Source organism: Giraffa tippelskirchi, chromosome 11 (assembly GCF_054371585.1).
Source record: "Giraffa tippelskirchi isolate mGirTip1 chromosome 11, T2T-mGirTip1v1.2.pri, whole genome shotgun sequence".
NCBI classification, from domain to species: domain Eukaryota; kingdom Metazoa; phylum Chordata; class Mammalia; order Artiodactyla; family Giraffidae; genus Giraffa; species Giraffa tippelskirchi.
In genome coordinates, this window is record NC_137285.1 from 110,653,283 (window position 1) to 110,675,668 (window position 22,386).

Genomic DNA, 22,386 nt, shown 5'->3' on the forward strand with positions numbered 1-22,386 from the left:
GGCATATAATGCCTGACACAGATAGTATGTAAAGAGTCTCATTCTTTTTACATTGTAAACATGACGACTGCCAAAGTATTCTAGCATGCATTATTTATAACTTTCAAAATCTTTTAATTTTAGTAATGCAATGTATTAAAAAGGTGTAGGATATTAAAAATAGCTTGTATTGATAGGATATATTCATCTAAATTTTTTTGGATACCTTTGAACTAATTGGTATAGAAGCAGTTTGTATTTTTCTGGTATATTTCATATCCTTCCTCAGTGTAAAATACTTCTAACAAACATATTTACTTGTAGGATTTCTTTCCATGTTTTAAGACCCACTCCTATAGTCTTCTCTGATTTCACTTTATTTGGACTCCCATAGTATTTTGCATTTTTCTTTTTGTACTTTTTATAATTTGTCTTTTTTAGTAATTTCTGTGGATATTCCTTAGTTTCTAATCAAAAGTGGTTTTTGGAGGACAGGGATATCAAGTCAGATTCGTCTTAAATAACTTATATGACTACATAGTACCTACTATTCAATAAGCACTCATTATATCCTTATTGAGTTAATAAAAAATTCCAAAAATCCATGCTCTCAATCCCTTTAATAAATTACCCAATATGTGTTGCTTTTCTTAAATTTAGCTTCTCTTATATATGTTGATTGCTTTTACTGCTTCTATGCTATCCTGGGAGTTAGAGAAGAAGTAATTTCTTGAATTTGCAGATAGTTGAATAAAACATTAAAAAGTGTGAAGTTAGTTATTTATTGTTGGGGCCTTGAGCAAAATCTGGTGCATATGATGTTGGGGCAGGAAAAGAATTGACATGTCACCCTCACCACTCATGTTTCTTCTATTCACCTTTGAAGTGGGGACTGTGCTTGGTTTGTTTTTTTTTTTTTTGTATCATCTCCAACACAATAGTTTGCTCATAGTCAGTGATCTGAACATATGCATAAAATGATTATTGCCTTTGATGCTTCAGCTACTCTTTGCCCTTTCATTGTCTTCCGGCTTTATGTACATTTATGCTTTCCTTCCATTTTCTCATGTAAAAATCCTTCTTTCACAAAAGCATTTGATGATAACATTCAAGATAGAAATGGACAATAATAGTTTAATATGTTTAACATATTATTCTTTTGTGGCATATGCATTTAAAAATGTAGACATATTTTCAAATAAAAATTAAGGTAAATGAGTTAAGTTATATGGGAGCTACATTCAAAATAAAGTTGTTGGTTTACTTGACCTCATAAAGAAATATGTTTATACCTGGGCTCCAAAGTGGTGTTTGTAGTTCTCAGGGACCCATGAATAGAAATTTCTAGAAACAGTAGCTGAAAATAGGCCTCTATAAATCTTTGCAAGTGTTCTAAGAATTTAAACCTAACAGTGGCTAACGATTGAAAGAGTACTTTGGGATAGCTGGCTCTGAAGTAAGGAAATGGACCTAAAATTATCAAAAGAAAAATTCTTTTATTCTCATTTGTCTTAAGAATGGCTACTTGTCATAATTTTTGTTCGTCTTTGGGACTGCTAAAAGCAATTCAAAGAAGTCTTTGCAACTACTATTGCCATGAAGAGTTTGCAGTTGTTTATTTTCCCCCTGAAGTTACCTCACTGTAATAATTGTTGGAAAAATAAACTCATAACTAACAGATCATTTATTATATTCCCTGTCTAGCATTTTCCCTGGAAAAAGCACCCTTATTTTCTTTTGGGGAACAACTTTCTTTCATTTTTGGTAAATGTGATTGAGATAAAGCTATTTACCTTCCCAAGTCATGGGGAGTGGGCATTCCATATTCATCGCCACATGATTTGTTAAGAAATAAGCATGTTATCCAAGCCAAGCCAATGGGGCTTAATCTGCATCTTTTTTGGTATTACTGGGAAAGGACCACAGTCATTTTACTGTGATTGTTAACCTGGGATTTCTGCTAGCCATCTTTGCCCTTGAAGCAGGAGAGCCTGCCTGAGGGAAGAGAGACCAACTCCTAATTACATCACTTTAGCACTGGATCCAGCTGTGTCAGAAGCCAAGACTTTCAGTTATGTTGAGTCAATAAATTATTTTTTGATATAGCTGCTTTGAGTTGGTTTTTTATCACTTAAAACTACAAGTGTTCTAACATGCAATCAGAATTGCACAACTGACGCACGACTCATAAGGTGGATGTATACATGTGATTTGGAGAAATATTTTTATATCCATTGACTCGTCTCATATGTATAATTTATTTATTCCACTTAAATTTCCATGAGTGTGAATGAGTATGGATGATATGATGAAAGTCATTACTGTTTAAATAAGAATAGTTTCTACTAAAGTAATGTTAGTATAGCCAAAAAAGAAAGTGCAAGTGAAGTGATATAGCTTGATAAGTTCCAGACTTTAAGTTTATATTGTTTTAAAAATAGAACAAGTTTATGAATTTTTTTATAGGTTTAAAAAGCAATTTTCCTTTTTCCTAAATAAAGGTAGTTGAAATTTTTATTCACTTGTCTATTGCAGGTAGATTCACAACTTGGGCAGGAAATGGAGAGAGTACTTTATTTACCTATGCTCTGAAGAAATACCCTCTGTTTGTTACATTTTCATATGTTAATCTTATTCATTAATATATAATTCTACTTAAGATAAACTTTAATGGATTTACTTAAAATTAGAGATCTTCTCAAGAGTTTGGAAATTACAAAATGGAAATGGATATTACAGTACAAATTAAAACTAATCTGAATTTGAAAGAAAGTTTGTTTTCCAAATATAGTTATACAAATTTTACTTGACTTTGGTAAGTTGCATTTAAATGGGTAGTGTTTTAAATTTATATTTAATGCATAGCCTTTTAGGAGGTTTCCATTTTATTTGTCTTTCACATTGTTTGAAATATCTATGTAGAGAATAGGTTGATATTTGACCATCTCTCTTAAAAACATGCTGGACCATTTTATAGTATGACATTATTGCTTAGAAAAATTAAAAAAGAAACATTAAAATAAGATTCTTGGTCTTCTTTCTTTCCTTCCTGCCATTTAAGGATTCATAATTGCAATCAATTTGGTCTTTTTACTTGGCAAACCTTAAGTGCCAAGGTCAAAGTTGGCACTGATTCTAATTCTTATAGATTACAGATGTGTTCCTCAGATTAAAAGGCCTCAGATCTTAGTCTCTTGGATATTTATATTCTCATTAGGAAATTATCATGTTCAGAAGTTAGGGTGTTAACTAGTTCACAAGAGTAAGGTCTTCATTAGAACTATTTTGAGAACAAGTCAATGTTGTGAAAATCTTAACCTTCAAGAGTTCTTGCAGACAATAGCACATTTGGTATCGCATGCGCACTTAGTTGCATGAGTGGATTTCTGAGATAGTGGATTTTGAAGTTTTATTATCTATCATTCTGAAGGATTTCTCTTTTCCTCTAATGACCTCCAACTTTGCAGCCCACATCAAATAAAATTTAAAATGAATAAAATTTCTGGGAAAAGCCTGTTTCTAACATCCATTTCTTTCTTCTTACTATAAGCTTTCTATGTGGTGATCTTGCTCTCTTTTCAGTCACTCACTGTCTATTTATTTCTCCTACCCAAACCTGCTCGCAGGATAGTATACTATAGTGGTCACATACACCTTCATTATTATTATTATTATTTGGTTAAATTTAAAAATCACATTTATATTGAAACAATAGGAAAAAAGATATGGTTTCACATTGTTGTTCAGTCGCTCAATAGAATTTTTCTTCTTTTATCTGTGAACATGTGGTGTTTTTGGCAGATTTTCTGAACCATCTAGGATTATTAGGATTAAAACATATTTATTCTTGATGGATATTCATTTATACTATAAAATTAGTTATTATTTAATAGATTTTTGCATTTGTGTTCATAAATGAGATATTTTTAATTTTCTCTTTTTATAATGTCTTTATTTTGGAATCAAGGATATTCTGACTTTATAAAATGAGTTGAAAGTCATATACATCTTAGTGTGAAAAGAACTCATAGTATTACCTCTCCTAGAGACATTTAACTTTAAACTCTAACTAGGAGGAAAAATATTTTATCCTTAAAATATTTTGAAACATCAACCTAAGATAGCTGCTTTTTCGGTAGAGAGGGTTGTGAATTTGTAGGGGAGTTTGGGGATAGAGAAAATGTTGGTGAAGCATGAAAGTCGCCTGTATAGTCTGCGTCATAGCAGTGCAATTACTTTGGTGTTCATCTCTGAGTATTTTTGCAAGACCTGTGGGGTGATCAGTGGGATAAGAGGAGAGCGGGTTGATGACATTGATTAGGGAATATATTATCAGAGAATGCTTAACTGAACATTGAAAAAGTCTTCTGAACCAAAGGTGGAGCTGAGCATGATTGAGATTTAAATACATTCCAATTAGTCTATTTATGTCCTTAGTGCCCTTCAATAGGCAAAGTGATAGAACTTCTCTTTCAGGCCCCACAATTACCCCATTGGTTGCATTAAGCCGTTTATGACATCTTTCCTCCTGCAAGTTTCTCCTTGGAGTTAATTTTAGTCAGATTTTGATTTCTGTAAAAAAAGTCTGAGAAGTTAGGTGTGGCTCCACATATAATTCAATCTATGTTTCATCTCATTTTATCCTATGAAAATAGTTCAACACAAATGTTCAAAACTCCCAAGTTTGGGCTTTCTGAATATCTGGTATGACTATGGTGCAGTTTTTTATAAAAGAGGTGCTTACTTTCTTCTGTCTTTATCTATTCTTCTAAATGTATCACAATTTAATTAAACATAGTGCTTTTGAGCACTTACTGTGTACCAGGTACTAGATATTCAAAGATCATGTTCTTAAGTTTGGGCTTTCTGAATATCTGGTATGACTACTGATGCAGTTTCTTACAAAAGAGGTGCTTACTTTCTTCTGTCCTTATCTATTCTTCTAAATGTATCACAATTTAATTAAACACAGAGCTTTTGAGCACTTACTGTGTACCAGGCGCTAGATATTCAAAGATTCCGTTCTTAGGGAGTTTGAGCTTTCCTTTTTCATCCTTGTTTTCTAGGGCCCTTTCCTTTTCTGATATTGAGGTGCTTTTGTTTTTTTCTTTTTGCCTTTCTGTCAAAACAGACTTTAAAAGGAACTTTTGAGTTAAACTCAAGCTGCTTCTATTGAGAAGAATTAGTACAGCTCTCTGAAGTTGGGCCTATTGTTTATTTAGAACCCAGTGTTAATGAGAGCACAATGCTTGTCTTGATTCTTATATGGACCCTATTAGCTTTGCTCTGTTCCATGGCCTTGGATCACTGCTATAATGATTAGTACTTGCTGAAGACCAGGTGAGAAGATTTGGTTGATCAAAACCTTAGAAAACCAGTGCAAACTGCATTCTTGCCAGGTATCATCCTTGTTTATAAAAGGCAAATGATAATTGAGGGCATCACTTTTAAACAAAATTATTACTGAAATGAGTTGTACAGGAATGTGGAAAAACAAAAGGGGATTAAAAGGCATTTTATTATGCTATTTTTTTTTCTGTTCTTCATGAATTGTGTAATTCTTAGGCTAGTTTTCTCCATGTCATTTAGTTTCCTTTTTAATATCTTTGGATCCAAGATTGAGCTCTGCTGGCCTTTCTTTCTTTCTCGTTCTTTGGGTGTTAGTGCCAGCATCGGCAGCACTCATTGTCAGTGCTGGCTCGAATGAAGGAAAGGCTGAAGGCTCCTTTTGGAGACCCATTTCACTGGTTATTTTAATTGCTCACAGGGATAATTGTTGAGTGATGCTATATAGGATAGTATCTCCTTTGCCACAAGGGTTAGGAATTCTGCCCAGTAATCACTCCTTCTCCTAATGGACGAGTGTTTCTGAGTGGAAAGACTGGTGATTGGCTCTAGGTATCTCCCTAGAACTATGTGTAAAGCCCCTGCCATACTAACTTTGGGAAAGTTATGTAGCCACCATGAGTACATCACTGATCTTTTGCTTCATACGGTCAGAAATAGAGAATTTGTAGAATTTAAAATTAGTTTCTTAATCATCTTATCCTAGGACATACTCTGTCATATAGCCCCATGAGAGCAAAGATTTTCTTTGCTTTCCTTTTTCACAGTCAGACAAATTAGAAAAATAATAGGGATATGAGTGATAAGGGTCTGGTTTCAGGAAAAAAAATTTTTTTAAAAAGCACTACTATTGTGGCTATGTCTGCTGTGCTGAAGGACTGTGATATTCTGTATGCTGATATTCTGTGAAGTGGAACATTTATGCTTTCTGACATGTGGTGAAGAAAATTCTGGGTACAGCATCCACTAGATATCTCCTCAGACTTAGCTGCTTCTCTGAATGGAAGTGAGGCTTCTGAGATAGAGGTTTATAGTTTTGAAACTTTTCATCAAAGAATAACTGAGTCACAACAAGTTGGTTAAGCAAAAATAAATAGTGACGGTCATATTTTAGAATTAACTTTGTAATTTTTAAGTTGGAAATCAATGTATATAAGTGAGGTGAGGTTGTTAATTGTTTTCTTTTAAAATGTTTTTGTCACTTATTGAAATAAAAATATCAGTTTTGAGTAGTCATCTAGACTAAATTAGTTAAAAAGGAACAAAACAGAAACTTCCACTTAGAAATTTTGGGAATCATCAAAATGACCTGGACTTCTTTGCTAAGATAGATTGTCTTAAAGGCCCCAATTCTTCATCCTTCTTTATATCTGCGACCTTTGCCATGAGACTCTAGAGTGCCCTTTCTACTCTGGATAGGGCATTCTGTCTCACCTCTTGCTTCTGGGATCCATAACTTAACTTGCTTTGGCCAATGGCATGTTAGTAAATGTGATGCAATTAGAGGATTGCAAAAAGCACTTGTGCATCTCTGTTTACACTCTTGTCCTTGTCTGTCCACAGGAGAGGAGAAAGCCGGGGCCCGTATGCTGAAGGATGAGATATATAGAGTGGAGTCACAATACTCTAGTTGTCCTATCCAAGGCCATTCTAGGCCAGCCAAAAGCCAGCCAACTGTAAGACGTGTTGGTGAGCTCAGTTAAAGCCAGAAGAAACACCCAGCTAGTCTTCAAACACATGAACTAAACAAATGCTTTTATTAAGCCACTGAGTTTCGGGGTAGTTTGAACCTGCAACATTCTTGTTGCAGGGAAGTGAAACAACCTCAGGTGGTTTTAAAGACTCAATGAGCCAATGTCACAGATGATCCTGAGATTTTTCTTGTTGTTCCAAAAACAATATATGTTTCACGTTGATTTCAAGAAATTAGGAGATCCAACCACTCAGTGATACTTGGATAAGATTTGATTTAAGGTGGAATATGTTTTCTTGGCAGGTTGATTTTTGGAACTCTGGAAATAACCCCTCCTCCAAGAATATTTTGTTGTTTAGTCACTAAGTCATGTCTGACTCTGTGACCCCATGGACTGTCACCTTCCAGTCTCCTCTGTCCATGGGATTTCCCAGACAAGAATACTGAAATGGATCACCATTTCCTTCTCCAGGGGATCATTCCAACCCAGGAATCAAATCTGCGTCTCTTGCTTGGCAGGTGGATTTTTTTTTTTACCACTGAGCCACCTGGGAAGCCCCATCTAATGTATATATTCGGCTAATTTTTGTTAGACTTATAGGGGCACAGATTCATTCAGTCCATAAAGAAAGACAAGGCAGAAAATGAAAGTAGTGCAAGTAATTGAGTTAAATTCATATGATAAGAAACACAAATGCCAATATGTCCTTTTTCCAGAGAAAGTTTTGACTAGAGGGAAGGGTGGTGGTGGTTGGAATCAGTAAAACAGGGGAAGTATGAGGCTAGGAATAGGAAAACTGGATTTACTTTGGATCATTTAGAGACAGTGTAGTATAAAAGTAAATGTGATTGAAGACTGAGCTTTAAAACCTTAACTCCCATTTTTATACTCTGTAAATGCAATGTATTAGAGCCAGGGAAAGATCTAAGGAAAAGAGCAAAGAGATAGTGTTGTTAGGGACATGGTAGTTTAATTCTTTGTGCTTTGAAATCAAAAGACTATTGTCTTTTCTATATTCAGACTCTTTATATAGTATTGCTATTTCATTCACTTTCTTCCGTGGTAGAAATAAATCTGCTTTTTAGTGAGTATATAAAAAGTAGCTGACTGAGAATCAGAGGCGCCTGGACCAAGGCAGGGCATTACTGAACACATCTTAACAGTTATGGTCCTGCATTCATCTGGACCTGTACTCAGAGAAAGGGTGCTGCTGCATGGGGGATCTGTACTTGGTTAATTCATCATATTACTTGGAAAGGTCCTTATTATTTTGCACAGCAGTGTGGTCACCTGGTGGTAGGTCATTAGCATTTTAGTCTTCTTTTCTGCACAACAATGTGCAACATGCTAATTAGAGGATTCTGAAAGCTAAGTAACCTGTTTTAAAATCAGACATTTTAATTTGTGGCTTTAATGGCTGTTTTTATAATAACTGGCTTTATTGGGGGTAAAAGCACTTCTCATGTTCCACTAGCAAGGCAGAGTATAACAGAAGCTGACAAAATTAAAAACCTCATAATGCGACCTTTGCCTGGGATAAAAGGCTGTTTCATAACAATTTCCTTTTGTTCTTTGTTTAAGCCATTACTCTAAAAGGAGCCTCCGATTAATCTAAGTAAATGCATCATTACAGTACTAATCCATGTCCTTCTGTCAGTGTCTGTTTTAATTAAATAAGAAATGCTAGCAGAAAGATATCACGCACAAAGCTGTGATTGGAGAAAGCAGTACTGGTTGATCAGGGAAAGATTAAAAAGGGCTTTACTGTTTTGTCCATTTGCATAGCTCCAGATGCCACAGTGTTTCAGGTTGAAAGAAAACTTACAAAAGAGTTTAACACATTTCACTCTTATAGATTTAAAATAATGGGATTTACCAATGAAATTCTAATCATCCAATTTATCACATGTTAGACATTCCAAAGCAAGGAGCAGAACAGCTTGGGGTGTGTCTTTTAAACCTTTTATGCAATGTTGTATTGTATCTGTGAAAACATACCTGCCCAATTTGCATGTATTTCTTCTTATTTTGGGTGACATTGATGGCAAAACCTGATTGTAGATATTTACAATGTGATTTTTCCCCTCTTTTTATAGTATCTTGCAACTTCTAACCTATGCTTTTTTAAAAAAGTGGTTTTCTGTTAATAATATGTTAGGAATTTGGGTACTTAATTGGTTGTTAACAATGAAAAGTAAGTTTAATAAACACTTACAAAATGCATGTATCTAGTTATTATTGCTACACTGAAATGCAGAAACCCTCCTTAGCAGTAGAGTTGCAGAATTCCCGTGGTGAGGGCTTTCTTCATATACGGGCCATTATTTGATGTAATGAAAAGAGAAAGTGTGCAACAGCAAGATTGCTAATTAATTTAGCCTAACAAGATGAAGATAAATGAAGCAAAGAACAGATTGAATGAAGCAAGAGGTCTTATTTACAATTTAATACATTTTTATATAATGCAGATTTCACCTGTTAAAAAACAAACAGACCCCACCTCAAATCCCTACTCACAAAAAAGTATACTCCCTCCCACCACAATTCAACCCTAAAATCCTGACCTGACTTTACAGAAAACATGTACTGTGACTCCCATTAGAAGACACTTTTACAGTGTGTAAACAGTGCTTTCCTACTGCTACGGATTTTACAGTAGTTAACCTTTAACTTCAGTATTTTATTTTTCTTGCTATACACTGGGATGACCATAAGCATAATTATCCAGAAACCTTTGGGTTTCTTCTTCTCCATGTTATCCTGAGACACCTTGGCACGGTTATTTAATAATCATTTTATTTTTATCCTTTTTTTTTTTTTTTTTTACCAACGGAAAGAAGCCCAAAAGTGAGGGGAAAAAAGGAGCTGTGAGCCTTTTTACATGTGCTTGAATCTGTAGCGATTGTGCTGAATTCCTAAATTAGCATTATTTTTAAGTCTTTCTTCAGAGATTAATGAGCTTTACCCAGTATTTGACCTTTTATCATTCTTGCTTTTCTGCTCAGAAGTACTTCCTTCCTTCCTACAGTAGCTAGAAAAGACCGTCTCTTATCTTATGTTACTGTAGGCAGTGGTAACAGGGCTCTCTACAAATGGTGTTATTATGGTCACTATGTTTTTATCTCAGGGGTCACGAACAAATCCATGCAACTGCTTCTAAGGATTTCAATAAATAGGACTTTTTATCCAGACAATCGCCTTTTATGTTACTTTTAAACAAAACTACTAGTCCATCAAGAGTTTCAAAAGAAAACAATTCTACAGAGTGCCGGTATGGCCGCACAGACCAATCATCATGGCACCCATTCTCCAGTCCTTTATTTTTCAAGTCCACAACAATAGGTTGTTGATTCAATGGACAAGACCAGAACAATTAAGTTCTCTGTTTAGCAGCAGTGCAGCATTTTAATGCCCTTCTCTAATAATGGTCTCATTATTGTTATTCTAAGACTGGGCCTCAGGAGGAGGAATATTTGCTGGAGGTACGTCATTATTTTGCAAATTTCGATTAGCTCATCATGTTGTCTGTAGTGTGAAAATCGTAGCTAATTAGGGCAGCCAGTTGGACTACCAGCTTTTGAGCTTATGAGTTAAAAGGTAGCATACTTGATAGGCCAGTGATGTGAAAAAGGTGGTAAAAAGGAGGATTAGAGCAGTTGCCTTAGTAACTCCAACTTCCATCTGTGAGGGAACAATGGACTTGTGTTTCTCCCCCACCTTGGTGTAAAAATTGGTTTTGTTTTGAAAGGACAGGGTTCTTTTTATGACAATCTGGAATTCAGCCCAACTGAGTGTAGTTTTAGTTGTTAGAAGAGACCATTGGGGATAGGAAAGATGAAAGGTCATGGTGAGCTTCAAGGACATGAAAGGTTGTTGTCTCATGTAACAATGGTAGATTGTTGTTTTTTTTTTTCCTAATATTTCTAGCCAGCCCCTAAGTCAGGTGATGGAACAAATACCTACAGTTTAGTCAGGTGAAACAGGAAAGGGCGGGGGAAGGAAAGGAGAAAAATGGGGTAAGAAAGAGTTCCGTACTTTGTTTAAAAAAGGTGGGGAGGGGTAACTTCAATTTGCTTTTATTAAACGAAGTGATATTTCTCTGTCACTATCTTTGAGATTCCAGTGTGCTTTGGATGGTTTGTCTCTGTGGGCCATCACATCTCTGGGAAGCTCTCCAATGTGTTAAAAAATGTGATTTAAGCTTTCTTCCTGAACTCCCAGGAGGACCAGTGATGTGATACTTAACAATAAATTTAGTTGTTGTAGCTTTCTCACATTATTGGTGTTCTTAAAAGGTTTTCCTTCAAAATGCACACTGAATAAAATGAATGATAAATATGAAAGAATTTGTTTCACCACTCTACAGGGTTTTATCATAAATTCTATGACTTTCATCACAGAAAGTTTACAGGAAACTGTTTAGATGTTGCTGCAATAGTAGCACAATTTTTTCTCTCTGTTCATAAGAAAATGCCACAATTTTAAGAGCTATTGGAGGTTTTGTATTACAGAGGAGGTGTTAAGGATTGAATATGGTGCTATTTCTTTAAAATCTTAAAAACCAAATCACTCTCTCTGGATTTAAAATGCCTTTATTACAGCAAAATAAGTGTCTTCTCTTTCTCTTTCATATCAATATTAAAACATTTGGTATGTGTGCTTATGTGGGAGCTCCTGTTTGTGTATATGTGTGCATATGTGTGTATGTGCGTGTGTGTGTGTGTGTGTTTAGAATCAGAAAGAGTATAGGAATACTAAGTTTTTAAGCAGAAAGATCATCTTTTGATGATCAAAGGAACCTTCATATTTCTCCCTCTCTATTGTCCCCAAACAACCCTTGTGTAATTGAAGCTGGACTTGGTCCAGGGGGCTAGGGAGATTTTCAGATTCTTTGAATCCCAGGTCTTTGTTTTTTTACTTTTTTCTAGCCAACTGTCCTTATTGCTGTAGCTTTTCTTTTTTCTGAGAAGCTGCATTCATTTAATTTATTGTAAATACTTCATAGGCTTAAAATAATAGCATCATGAAATTGAGGTGTTTAAGGGCTTTTGAGATCATCTAGTTCAATTCTTGTATTTGCAAAATAAGAAAAGTGAGACCAGAATGTTGAAATGACTTGCCCAAGGTAACTCAACTAGTTGAGGTAGACAAATAGATGCCATTTGCTATACTATTTAAATATAAAAACTCGAAATCAAAGGAAGAATGGAGAAACATTATAGGAACATACTGAACTTTCCTTGTCTTTTAGTGGTTGAGGCAAATTGAAATAAGGCTAACATCAGGGGATGATAGTGGTGAGGTTACAATTCAGATCAGATTTTTCTTTTGTAACTTTTAAAGCTCCATTTTAAATAAACGAAACTTTTTTTCCCTGACAGCCACCCCCCTAAAGAAAACCCCAGTATAACTGGGAAGAGATATACCCTAAAGCTCTAGCATAGCACTTAGAAACTGTAAACTTTCTTGATCCAAGCACTGTATGAAATACTTTCGTACATATTATTATAATTTAGAATTTAAACACTTTTTCTTTCCAGTATGCCAAATTAGTTAACTGTTCTGTTTTTTAGTTTTTGCAGCTATAGAAAAGGGACCTGATGTTATTCAACTGTATTAGATGTTGTGAGACATAAGTCAGTAAATGATTGAAAAATGCAATATACATTTGAAATTATTTGAGTGAAAATTTGTGCTTTTTCCAAACAGATATCCTGAGGCAAATATAAACCATAATATTTAGATCAATGTATATGTCATATTTTATTTTTGGAACAGGTTAGAACATATTTAGAAAAGTTGGGCTATAAAACATAAAGGATAAAATAAAATAACCTGTTATTTCATCTTATTATTTTATAATTAAAAATATACTCCTTAGTAACATTTTGGTATATTTCATTTCAATCTTTTATCTATGTGTGTATGAGAAGAAAGGACATGTGTAGCTTGTTTACTGCCCTCTCTTCGATGCCCAGAACAGTATGTGACTCATAGTAGGTACTTGAAAAATAATTGTTGGGGAAGTTAAAAAAAATGCAAACTTGCATCATACTCTATATACATTTTTGTAGTTAAGAAATAATTTTATTGGATTTTGCCATGTCTTCAAAAATGTGATTTTTTCATGACCATATCGTATTCCATGGTTGTACCACAGTTTGTTTTACCCTTAAATTATTGATCTCCAACTTTTCACTATTATAATGTGAAAGTTAATTTATAAGGATGTCTTTCATTTATTATTAAAGTGGTAAAAATTTTAAATTGATGATAAAAATCCTTTAGGATCATAGAGCCCCACCAATCCCCATCACTTCTTTCAGATCATACCTTAGATGTTATCTTGTCTTTTGAGGTCAACCTTGACCACCCTGTTTTAAAACTGTAGCCCTCCAAACATTTCTTAGCTCCCTAAGCATGTCTGTTTGTTTAAATAGCCTTTATCAACTTTTAACATACTATATAATTTGCATGTCTGTTGAATTTGCCATTTCCCCCTTATATTTCCTAGAATATAAGCTCTAGGCAGTGGAAAATTTTTTGCTGTTTCTGTTAGTTATATTCTTCAGTGTCTTGAACAGTATCCAGAACATAGTAAATGCTCAACAATATGTACTGAATGCATTTATTGAAACATAAAAAGATGGAAACATCTATTTTTAAAGTTAAGAATCAATCTCTTTTTTTCACATGGGCAACTCTCATCAACTAATCTGCGCACTACTGGCCAAGGCATTCTGTTTTCTCGATGGTCAATTGTACACATTTTCCAGTTAAATTAAATCATAGCACTTGACTGAATCTTGGATAGGCCATATTGGATACAGTCTAAGTGTCTTGCAACAAATGCTCCCAGCTCTTGCCACTTGAAGTCACTCTGAACTCCAGCTTTAGGGAGATAATTCTGGATGAGAAATGTCACCAGTGTTACTCCAAATGATCCTTTTCCTTACCTAGAAGTCCTTTTGGTAAGACTTCTAAGGTTTGGGTCTGATCTGAGTAAACTCAGGTTAACCTGATTACTTATATTTTGGGGTGATTTTACATTATTCTGCTTCTGATATTGGTTCTATTCTTGAAATTTCTTAGGGAAGACATTTTGCAAACTCCTGTTTACTTCTTTCAGTCTATACAGTTGATGTGTGCTGTGTGTACTTAGTCGCTCAGTCATGTCCGACTCGTGCGGCCCCATAGACTGTAGCCTGCCGGGCTCCTCTGTCCATGGGATTCTCCAGGCAATACTGGAGTCGGTTGCCATGCCTTCCTCCAGGGGATCTTCCTGACCCAGGGATTGAACCAGGTCTCCTGCATTGCAGTCAGACTCTTTACTGACTGAGCTATAAGGGAAGGTATTTTTATTTAAAAATAATGTAAAACAAAAAAAATCATCACTTTATGTCCTTTGTGGAAAAGTGTTAATTATAATCCTTATATACTAGCAATTTATATAGCTATAATAATCCCTTACCTTTAGTGTTTATAGTTTTAAAGCTCTTTAGTAAATATGGTCTTGTTTAATTGTCAAAATAATCTTAGATGCACAAGGCATGTTTATTATACCCATTTAGGGACCAATGCACAGAAAAGTTTGGATACTTAGTCTAAAACATAAATTTAGGAAGTGGTAGAGAGACCACTAGAATCCAAGTCTTCTGAGTTCTACTAGTACAGTACTGTTTCTCTTTAAGTCATTTTACCTTCTCTCCAGGTTAAATAATCATCGTTTTGTTGATGTTTCTTAATAGATCCCATGAAAATAAAAACAAATTATTAGAATTACACTTTTTTCCATTTATTTTACCTTGTTTACTATTCTGATTCTCAAGGGCTTTTCTTTAGCTTGCTTTGGTTCTTCTTTTTCTGTACTCATTATATTTTCCTTTATTCTATTAACATGGGCTTTTGTAGCAGTTGTAAAGCCACTGACTGCCATGCGTCTTTTTGCCTTTTAGCGAGTTGTTCATTTCACATCTCTAGATAAGACTAAGCATATTCTATTGATCATAATAGGTATTGAGCAAACTCATAGGGGTCCATTGAGATGCAAACAGCCTTGGGAGAAAGTTAATATAGTAGACAGTGCATTAGGTAAAAGATTGGACAATGAACACTACCAAGTGGAGTTCATGTATGTAGAAGAGAGGTACGAAACACAAGGTTAAAGTGTTTCATGAAATGGACAAAGCAAGAAAAATCTGAGGCAAGTGGTAAGAGATTTAGGCAGCTAGGCTATAGATATCAAGCGGAGTTAAAGGACAGATTCCAGTTGCTGAGTAGTCTGCAAGTAGAGGGTTACCAAGTTCACAGAAGGGTCATGGTCTTAGATGGACTAGTGCACTCAGGTATAGCAAAACGAATAGAATCTAGTATTGGAATGAAAGAAAAAAAATCAGAGTCAAACTAGCAGCAAGTGATTAATTTCATTCTTAGTTCCAAGAGATTGGGTTGGAGTCTCTTTCGAATGAGGCCAGAAATGGTCCTAGAGCAGTGGCTCTCAAATTTTTAATATATATAAGAATCACCTGGGGTACTTTGGATGTCTGAAGCAGGGCCCAGGTGTATGTATTTTTAACAAAAGCCCCAGATTTCTTCTGTTGCAAGTATCTACTGATCGCATTGGTAGAAAATTGGCATAAAGCCTGACATGGTACTTACAGTAGGTTAAGGGACCCAGTAATCACAAATCTTGAGAGAGGAAGCATTTAGATGTTGCAAGTCAGACCTTTCTACTAAGAGAAAAATGTATTTGTTTTTCTCAGAGCTGATTTGTATTTATCTACATGTAAGAAGGCAGAAAACTTGGGCTGATATGTACTCAACTGATACGTATGTATTGTAAGCCTATTATGTTTTTCTCCTTATGTATATTGTGTATATTACTTGTTTATGACCTCAGTGCTTTTGTAATATCCAACATAAAGATTTGTACCTTTTAGTGTAAAAGAAGTAAGGCTGACTGTTCTTTTGTAACTAATCTAAACTGTCTGTCATTTTTACTTTCAATTTGTTATCTGCATAATTGAATTTCCTCTTTTCTTTCCCAAGTCATAAATTGATTAGCATGAGTTGGGCAGACTGCTGTAATGCTAAGGGTTAACCAGAAGAGAATTACAAATGAACTATCTAGAAAGTTGATTATTAATCCAGCTAGAGAAGAAATATCCTTTTACTTAGCAAGAATGAGTATCTGAAGAGCTGATAATATTGTTCAGGCAGTGAGGTGGAATGGCAGAGCTTGGTAAGTAAAACAAAACTTGGGTTTAATCTTTTATATCAGTTTTAAAAAATTCCTAGAATGTTGATATATTTAAATAGTTAAATCTAATATGAATTTATAAGCTGCTGGAACAAATCTAAAAAGTTCCAAATGTGTTTGTTAATGAGATCCCCACATAGACTATCGGTATAAGTTAACTGAAAAGTATTTACATAAGTAGATAAATATATTTAATGTTGAATATTTATAAAAATATGTGATTAGATTTGTGATTAAGAACAAGCAAGTGGGCATGGAGGAATGTTTGCTGTAACAATATAAGTCCAAACCTCATACTGAAGAATATTGAGTGACAACTGTTGTTGTTTTCTCACAAGATCAAGTTCTGGATTCTTAGATATGAAAATGAAACTATAATTTAAAATATAATATTTGCATAAAGATTCAGTGAGATATTTTTTGGACTTCTACGTGACAAAAATTGTCATAAGTTCTCTTATTTTCTGGGTCCTACTACTCATTTCACCCTGATGTTTAATTTAAGGACCTTTCTAAAGATAGCTTTTATTGTATTTGTGAATTGGAAGGGAAGAGAAATGAGAGGATCTGTGCTATTTGTACAAAGAAAATTAAGTGAAAAGATATGATTTTAATAATGTTCTTCCTTCAAAGACTGCTCCTCCTGTTGTAGAGGAAATTTTGATGTCAACATTCAATTCTGTAAGATTGAATTTTCCCATAAATTACTTGATATTACAAAAATTAACCTTTTAAACATAGTATGGACCATACCGAATATTACTGCAGCCTTGTGCAGTATTAAATCATTCCAATGTAGTATTGTACTTAGAAGTTAGTAAACTTATTAAAATTGTGTACCAGTGAATGAAGAATTTTAACCTTTCCTTTAAAGGTGTTTTTCTAGTGGCAGTAAAAACGCCTTGACATTTCATTATTTAACGTTTACATAAGCACAGAAAAAATGTTTTTTAAAAGCTATAAGTATTAAAAGTATGTGTTATATGTGTACATGTGTTGTGAATACATTAAGTATATATACATTCAAAATACCAGAGCACCATTTGGACATATACACTCAGCTTTTTTTTTATTTAATGTTCTAATGTTGTGACTCATATTTAAAACTGGGAATTTTAACTATAGTAAGTGAAATAATAGGGGCAATAGTTAAAATATATTGAGCTCTTGTGTGCTAAATGCTGTGTTAAATGCCTTATCTCATTTAATCTGCATATTAATTCTGTGGTTGTTGGAAAGCTACAAAGATTGTAGTGAATGCTACAACAAAGAGTAATGTAACTGAAGAGCCTTTTACATCTGATGCTAAATGTCTACAGAATAAAGGCCCACGAAACACATTGTGTAGAGAGGAGATCCTTAAATTCTGTGTGCTTGTCTTTCTCAAAATTGAGAAGATTTAATGTGAGCCTGGGAAAGAAAAATAGAAGGAGATGAGTCAGTGATTCTTAGCAATCATTAATTCTTTAAACAACCTTTTATTATGAAAATTTTAGTTGTTCAAAAATGTATAAATAAGCTAAAATACTGTATGTTTATAAGAAATGAAACATTACTAACACAGTCCAAATCTGTGAATTCTTTCCCAATTTTTTGTCTTCCTCTCTTTATGCTAGAGGTAACCATTTTTTTGAATTTGGTATTTGTCAATCTTATGCTTTGTATTTATACTTAAATTTCATATTCACTATGTATATGGAGGAAAAACTCCACTTAATCATTCTTTGAGATTTAGGATAGACCTTTTCTTGGCTTCCTGTTACACTTAAATTAAAACCAAAATCCTTAACAAAATATGCAAAGCTCTGGCCCCATATAATGTGACCCTTGCATTACCAGCCTTAGCTCTTGCCTTTTTCCTAATGACTCTCTTTGATTCAGCTGGTATCCTGATCTACACTCTCCAGGTTTTTCCCTGCTCTAAGGTCTTCATGTTATGCTATCTTCTCAACTGTAATATACTTCTCCTCACTATTCTTCAGAATGATTCCTACTCATTCTTCAGCTCTCTGTTTAAATGTCATTTCCTCAGAGAAACCTTCCCTGATCCTTCCGATTCAAATCTTGTTTGCCTGCAAAGATCTCACTGCAAACCCTTTAATAATAGCAGATATTGCTATTTTAAATTATGTATTTATTTGTGTGATTTTTGCTTAATGTTTGTTATTGACCCTGGATTGAATTATTTTATTCGCACATTTCCTCTTATATTTATCAACATGGTTTTGTACATTACAGACATTCATAGATATTTGTTGTTATCAGGGAGAAGAATGTAGTGAATGAAGAAGAAAGGGAGATTGAGAAAGAAAACTTATAAATGGAGTCTGTGGATTAGTTGATATATACTGTTAAGGTTAAATTATGCAACTTGAATATAGTTTAAGATTAGGGTGAGAGAGGTGGTAGGGACCTTGTTTGTTTCTTAAATCTAGTTGCAGAATGTATCTATTATCCATTGTTGCTTCTTGTTTTTCATTGCAATCTTTGACTTTTGTGTTCTCATTTTTGGGACTCTGCATTCCTGAACAGAGCTTTCAAGTTGTAAACTTATAGAGCAGCCCCAGCATCTATAATATTAGTGTGGAGATGTTATGCTGCTGCTGCTGCTAAGTCGCTTCAGTCGTGTCCGACTCTGTGCGACCCCACAGACGGGAGCCCACCAGGCTCCCCCGTCCCTGGGATTCTCCAGGCAAGAATACTGGAGTGGGTTGCCATTTCCTTCTCCAATGCATGAAAGTGAAAAGTGAAAGTGAAGTCGCTCAGTTGTGTCCGACTCTTAGCGACCCCATGGACTGCAGCCTACCAGGCTCCTCGGTCCATGGGATTTTCCAGGCAAGAGTACTGGAGTGGGGTACCATTGCCTTCTCCAGTGGAGATGTTATAGTGGACTCTAAAAATCTGGACAAATTTCTGACACATAGTTGAGGAAACACATATGATACTTTTGCATAAGAAAGCCATGAGGCCACTTACAAGAGTTTTCAGGTGCATGACTATAACTAAAATATTCATAGTAGTGACACTTGCTGTTATAATGGTAGGCGGTTTGATTTTTTAAGGGGGTTATAGAAAAGATTATAAAAAAGGAGTAAAGAAAAAGAAATCAGTCTGAAAGGAGGACTAAGGTTTTCAAAATATTAGAATATACTTATGTTGTACTCTGTAAATCTTTGCTGGCATTTGTAATTAAAATCCAAGGCCAAAAGATGGTGCTGAATTTTTTTTTTTTTTTTTTTTTGGTTGTTGATATGGGAAAAGGAGACAAAAAAGGGGATAAAAATGAGAATTTAATTAAAATGTCTTAGTGTTAAAAGGAGGGGATTTGTAGAGTGTCTCGTTTGTGGTCATAGAAGGTGCCATTATTAATAATAATAGAGTACCTTACATTTTTATTTTTATGACTCCTTACACTTTTAAATGAACTTTTTCATATATTATCTTATACATTTCTTTTATTAACCCCATGAGATAGCTAAAGTGGGGGTCTTATTATCTTCAGTTTATAATGAGGAAAACTAGGAACAAACAGAAATCAGAGAGAAGCCAAGACTAAGACTTAAAAACAATTCTGAGGTTTAGTTTTATAGGCAAAACTAATATTCACTCTACTTATACTCTTCCATAAAGGATTGGCGGGTATAATTAGGTTCTTTTAAGGACAAAGATCATTGGGGTGGATGTCCTCTATAGCAGCAGTCCCCAACTTTTTTGGCACCAGGGACCAGTTTCTTGGAAGACAGTTTTCCACAGACTGGGAGTGGAGGTGGGGGATGGTTTCAGGGTGTCTGAAGTGCATTTACATTTATTATGCACTTTATTTTTGTTATTATTACATCAGCTCTACCTCATATCATCAAGCATTAGATCCTGGAGGTTGGAGACCCCTGCTCTATAGGTTTCCTAGACTTAAATGTTTTATTTTTTTCTAATTTCCTAAAGTTGTAAAGTAGTTAACCATCTCCAGCAAATAGAACTGAGATGGTTAAATGCATATAGTTAATAGATACTGCTAAGCCTATTCTAAGTTAAATCTTACTGGGTGAAGTAATTGTTTCCTGATATCTTCTGATATCAGGAGCCCAGTCCTCTCCTGATATCTTAGGGTTCCAAGAATAAGCAGACATGGAATTTATAAGAATAAAATGCTGTAACATTTGAAGTAAATAAATTTTAGCTTAAGTGAAAGCATGTGATGAAGCAGTGGGTACAAGCCCCTTGAATGGAAACACATCATTTGAACTGAAGATGGACATTTTTTGGCACTCATTGAAAATATTTTTTTAAAGGAACAAGTGGAAGGCAATGTGTATATTGCATTTATGCATGTGTGCATGCAGGTGGAGGGGTATTTCTTTGAAAACAAAGAAATGCCAGCAGGTATTTGTAATGATTAGCCAAGAAAGCTGTTTGCTGCATTTAAAGTAAAAGCCAAACCTTGTATTTTTCAATTGGACAAAGAGCCTGGTTGCAGAGAAATTCAAATTCTCACTCTTTCTGGGCCAGCAGGCAGAAGCCTCCCTTAGGTTAAAGGAACCAGACATGTTCACTCTGAAGTACAGAAGTCTCAAGAGAATCTAATATCTATCCTAAGATGGACAAATTGCTGCTGTAGGGGAAGAGTGTGTACTGTGGAGAGCCAAAGCCAAGTTACCAGGTGAGAGTCACAGGGAGCCAGAGTCACAAGAACAGCAGAAGAAAAGCTTTGTAACAGCTACAGTTGTCTAAAGAATGGGATGAACTTCTTTGTTGATATAGTGAAGGCCTTGCCACTGGGAGGAATTGGGAAGAAAGATTAAAGTGTTGGATTATAGCAAGTTGTTTCAGTATTGATGTTTCTAAGAAGATGTCCTCTATATGTTAACTGGTTAAGACAAGGATGTGAGTCAACATAGCAAGGATGTATTCTTATGTGAAGCCAAGGATGAATGTCATGAAGGCCAGGTTTACTTTCTGGGTTGCTCAGCTATATTTACTCTAGTATGTCAGTTAAAAAAATTCACCAGTTTTTATCTATAGACAGTCATTTGATGCCTAAAATTATCCCAGCTAAGACCTTTAAGCTTCACAGCTATTCTCAAACCTCAGAAGAACTGGCATAAGAGAATGAAATTGTATTATAAGGGAGAGAAAGAGAAATCTGTTAGTTTCTCCATTGGGTCCAGATATAGAGAATAAGAATTTATTAATAATATGATTTAGGGAGAACAAATTAAAAAATATCACTAAATTCACTAAATTACCTTTAGAAGCTCCTGAGCTTTGGTACATTAATAAGATAAAGGATGACATTTTTAAGCACCTTGGAGATTTTCTGTTAGTCTCTGTATTGAGGTAGGGCTTTCATTTGAACAATTAAACATATTTAAAAATTAAAAAGTAGTACACAAATATATTCTTGTTCTAGAATACCTTGCACATAGCAGGAAATCATTAAATGTTACTTGAATGAATAATTATTGAAAAAAATGAAGGAAATTTTCCTTAATGTCTCTTCCCACCTCGGATTCTATTTCTCCTCCCCAAACATATTTACTGTCTTCAATCTGGTCTACATCTTTCCAGACCTCTTTCTATATAATGATATACATATATCATTACATACATATACATATATACGTATATAGAAATGTGCAATTTTATTTTGTATAAGGGTGACATTCTCCCCTTTTACAGATATTGCTTTATACTTCACATATCCTTTTTTTTTTCATGAAAATTCTACCTTACACCTTTGTCAATTTATATATTTTAACTTTATTTTCTTCTATGTAATATTTTATACTATGTATATACTGTTATTATATTGATAGGCATCTAGGTTATTTACAGTTTAAGCATTCTTAGTTGAAATTTTAGATATTTAAAACTTGAAGCGATGGCAAAATATGACTCTATTTTTAAAAAATACATTAAATGGGCATGGGAAGTTTCTACCTGATGGGATTATGAGAATTAAGGACACTGAAGGGAAAAGATTAGAATGTGTAAAGGCATGTGTTAGTTGTGTGTTAGTTGCTCAGTTGTGTCCAACTCTTTGCGACCCCACGGACTGTAGCCCATCAGACTCCTCTGTCCATGGGATTTCCCAGGCAAGAATACTGGAGT

At 34.6% G+C, this 22,386-nt stretch overlaps 1 protein-coding gene and 1 long non-coding RNA gene across 48 annotated transcripts in view; one reads left to right on the forward strand and one right to left on the reverse strand.

Annotated features, from left to right (window-relative positions):
• The window catches only part of LOC145526256 (uncharacterized), a 92,965-nt gene extending 87,749 nt beyond the window's left edge, over positions 1 to 5,216 (reverse strand). For both annotated transcript variants that reach the window (XR_014068802.1, XR_014068803.1), the window contains exon 1: positions 4,969 to 5,216. This is a non-coding gene — a long non-coding RNA (uncharacterized LOC145526256). The remainder of the gene's footprint in view (positions 1 to 4,968) is intronic.
• SOX6 (SRY-box transcription factor 6) overlaps positions 1 to 22,386 on the forward strand; it is a 671,664-nt gene that overhangs the window by 207,662 nt on the left and 441,616 nt on the right. For 17 of the 46 annotated variants that reach the window (XM_081541499.1, XM_081541508.1, XM_081541522.1 and 14 more), the window contains exons 1-2: positions 5,268 to 5,378; positions 6,889 to 7,014. The exons of 9 other annotated variants lie outside the window; for them this stretch is intronic. Coding sequence is in view for 3 of the 37 variants with exons in the window: in XM_081541496.1 (XP_081397622.1) it covers positions 10,864 to 10,888; positions 15,782 to 15,848 (92 nt within the window). In the remaining 34 variants the exon portion in view is untranslated. Of the gene's footprint in view, positions 1 to 5,267; positions 5,379 to 6,888; positions 7,015 to 10,831; positions 11,036 to 15,781; positions 15,849 to 15,956; positions 16,261 to 20,784; positions 20,936 to 22,386 lie in introns of those variants that run through there. 20 more of the 46 variants (XM_081541507.1, XM_081541530.1, XM_081541500.1 and 17 more) reach the window with 6 other exon arrangements.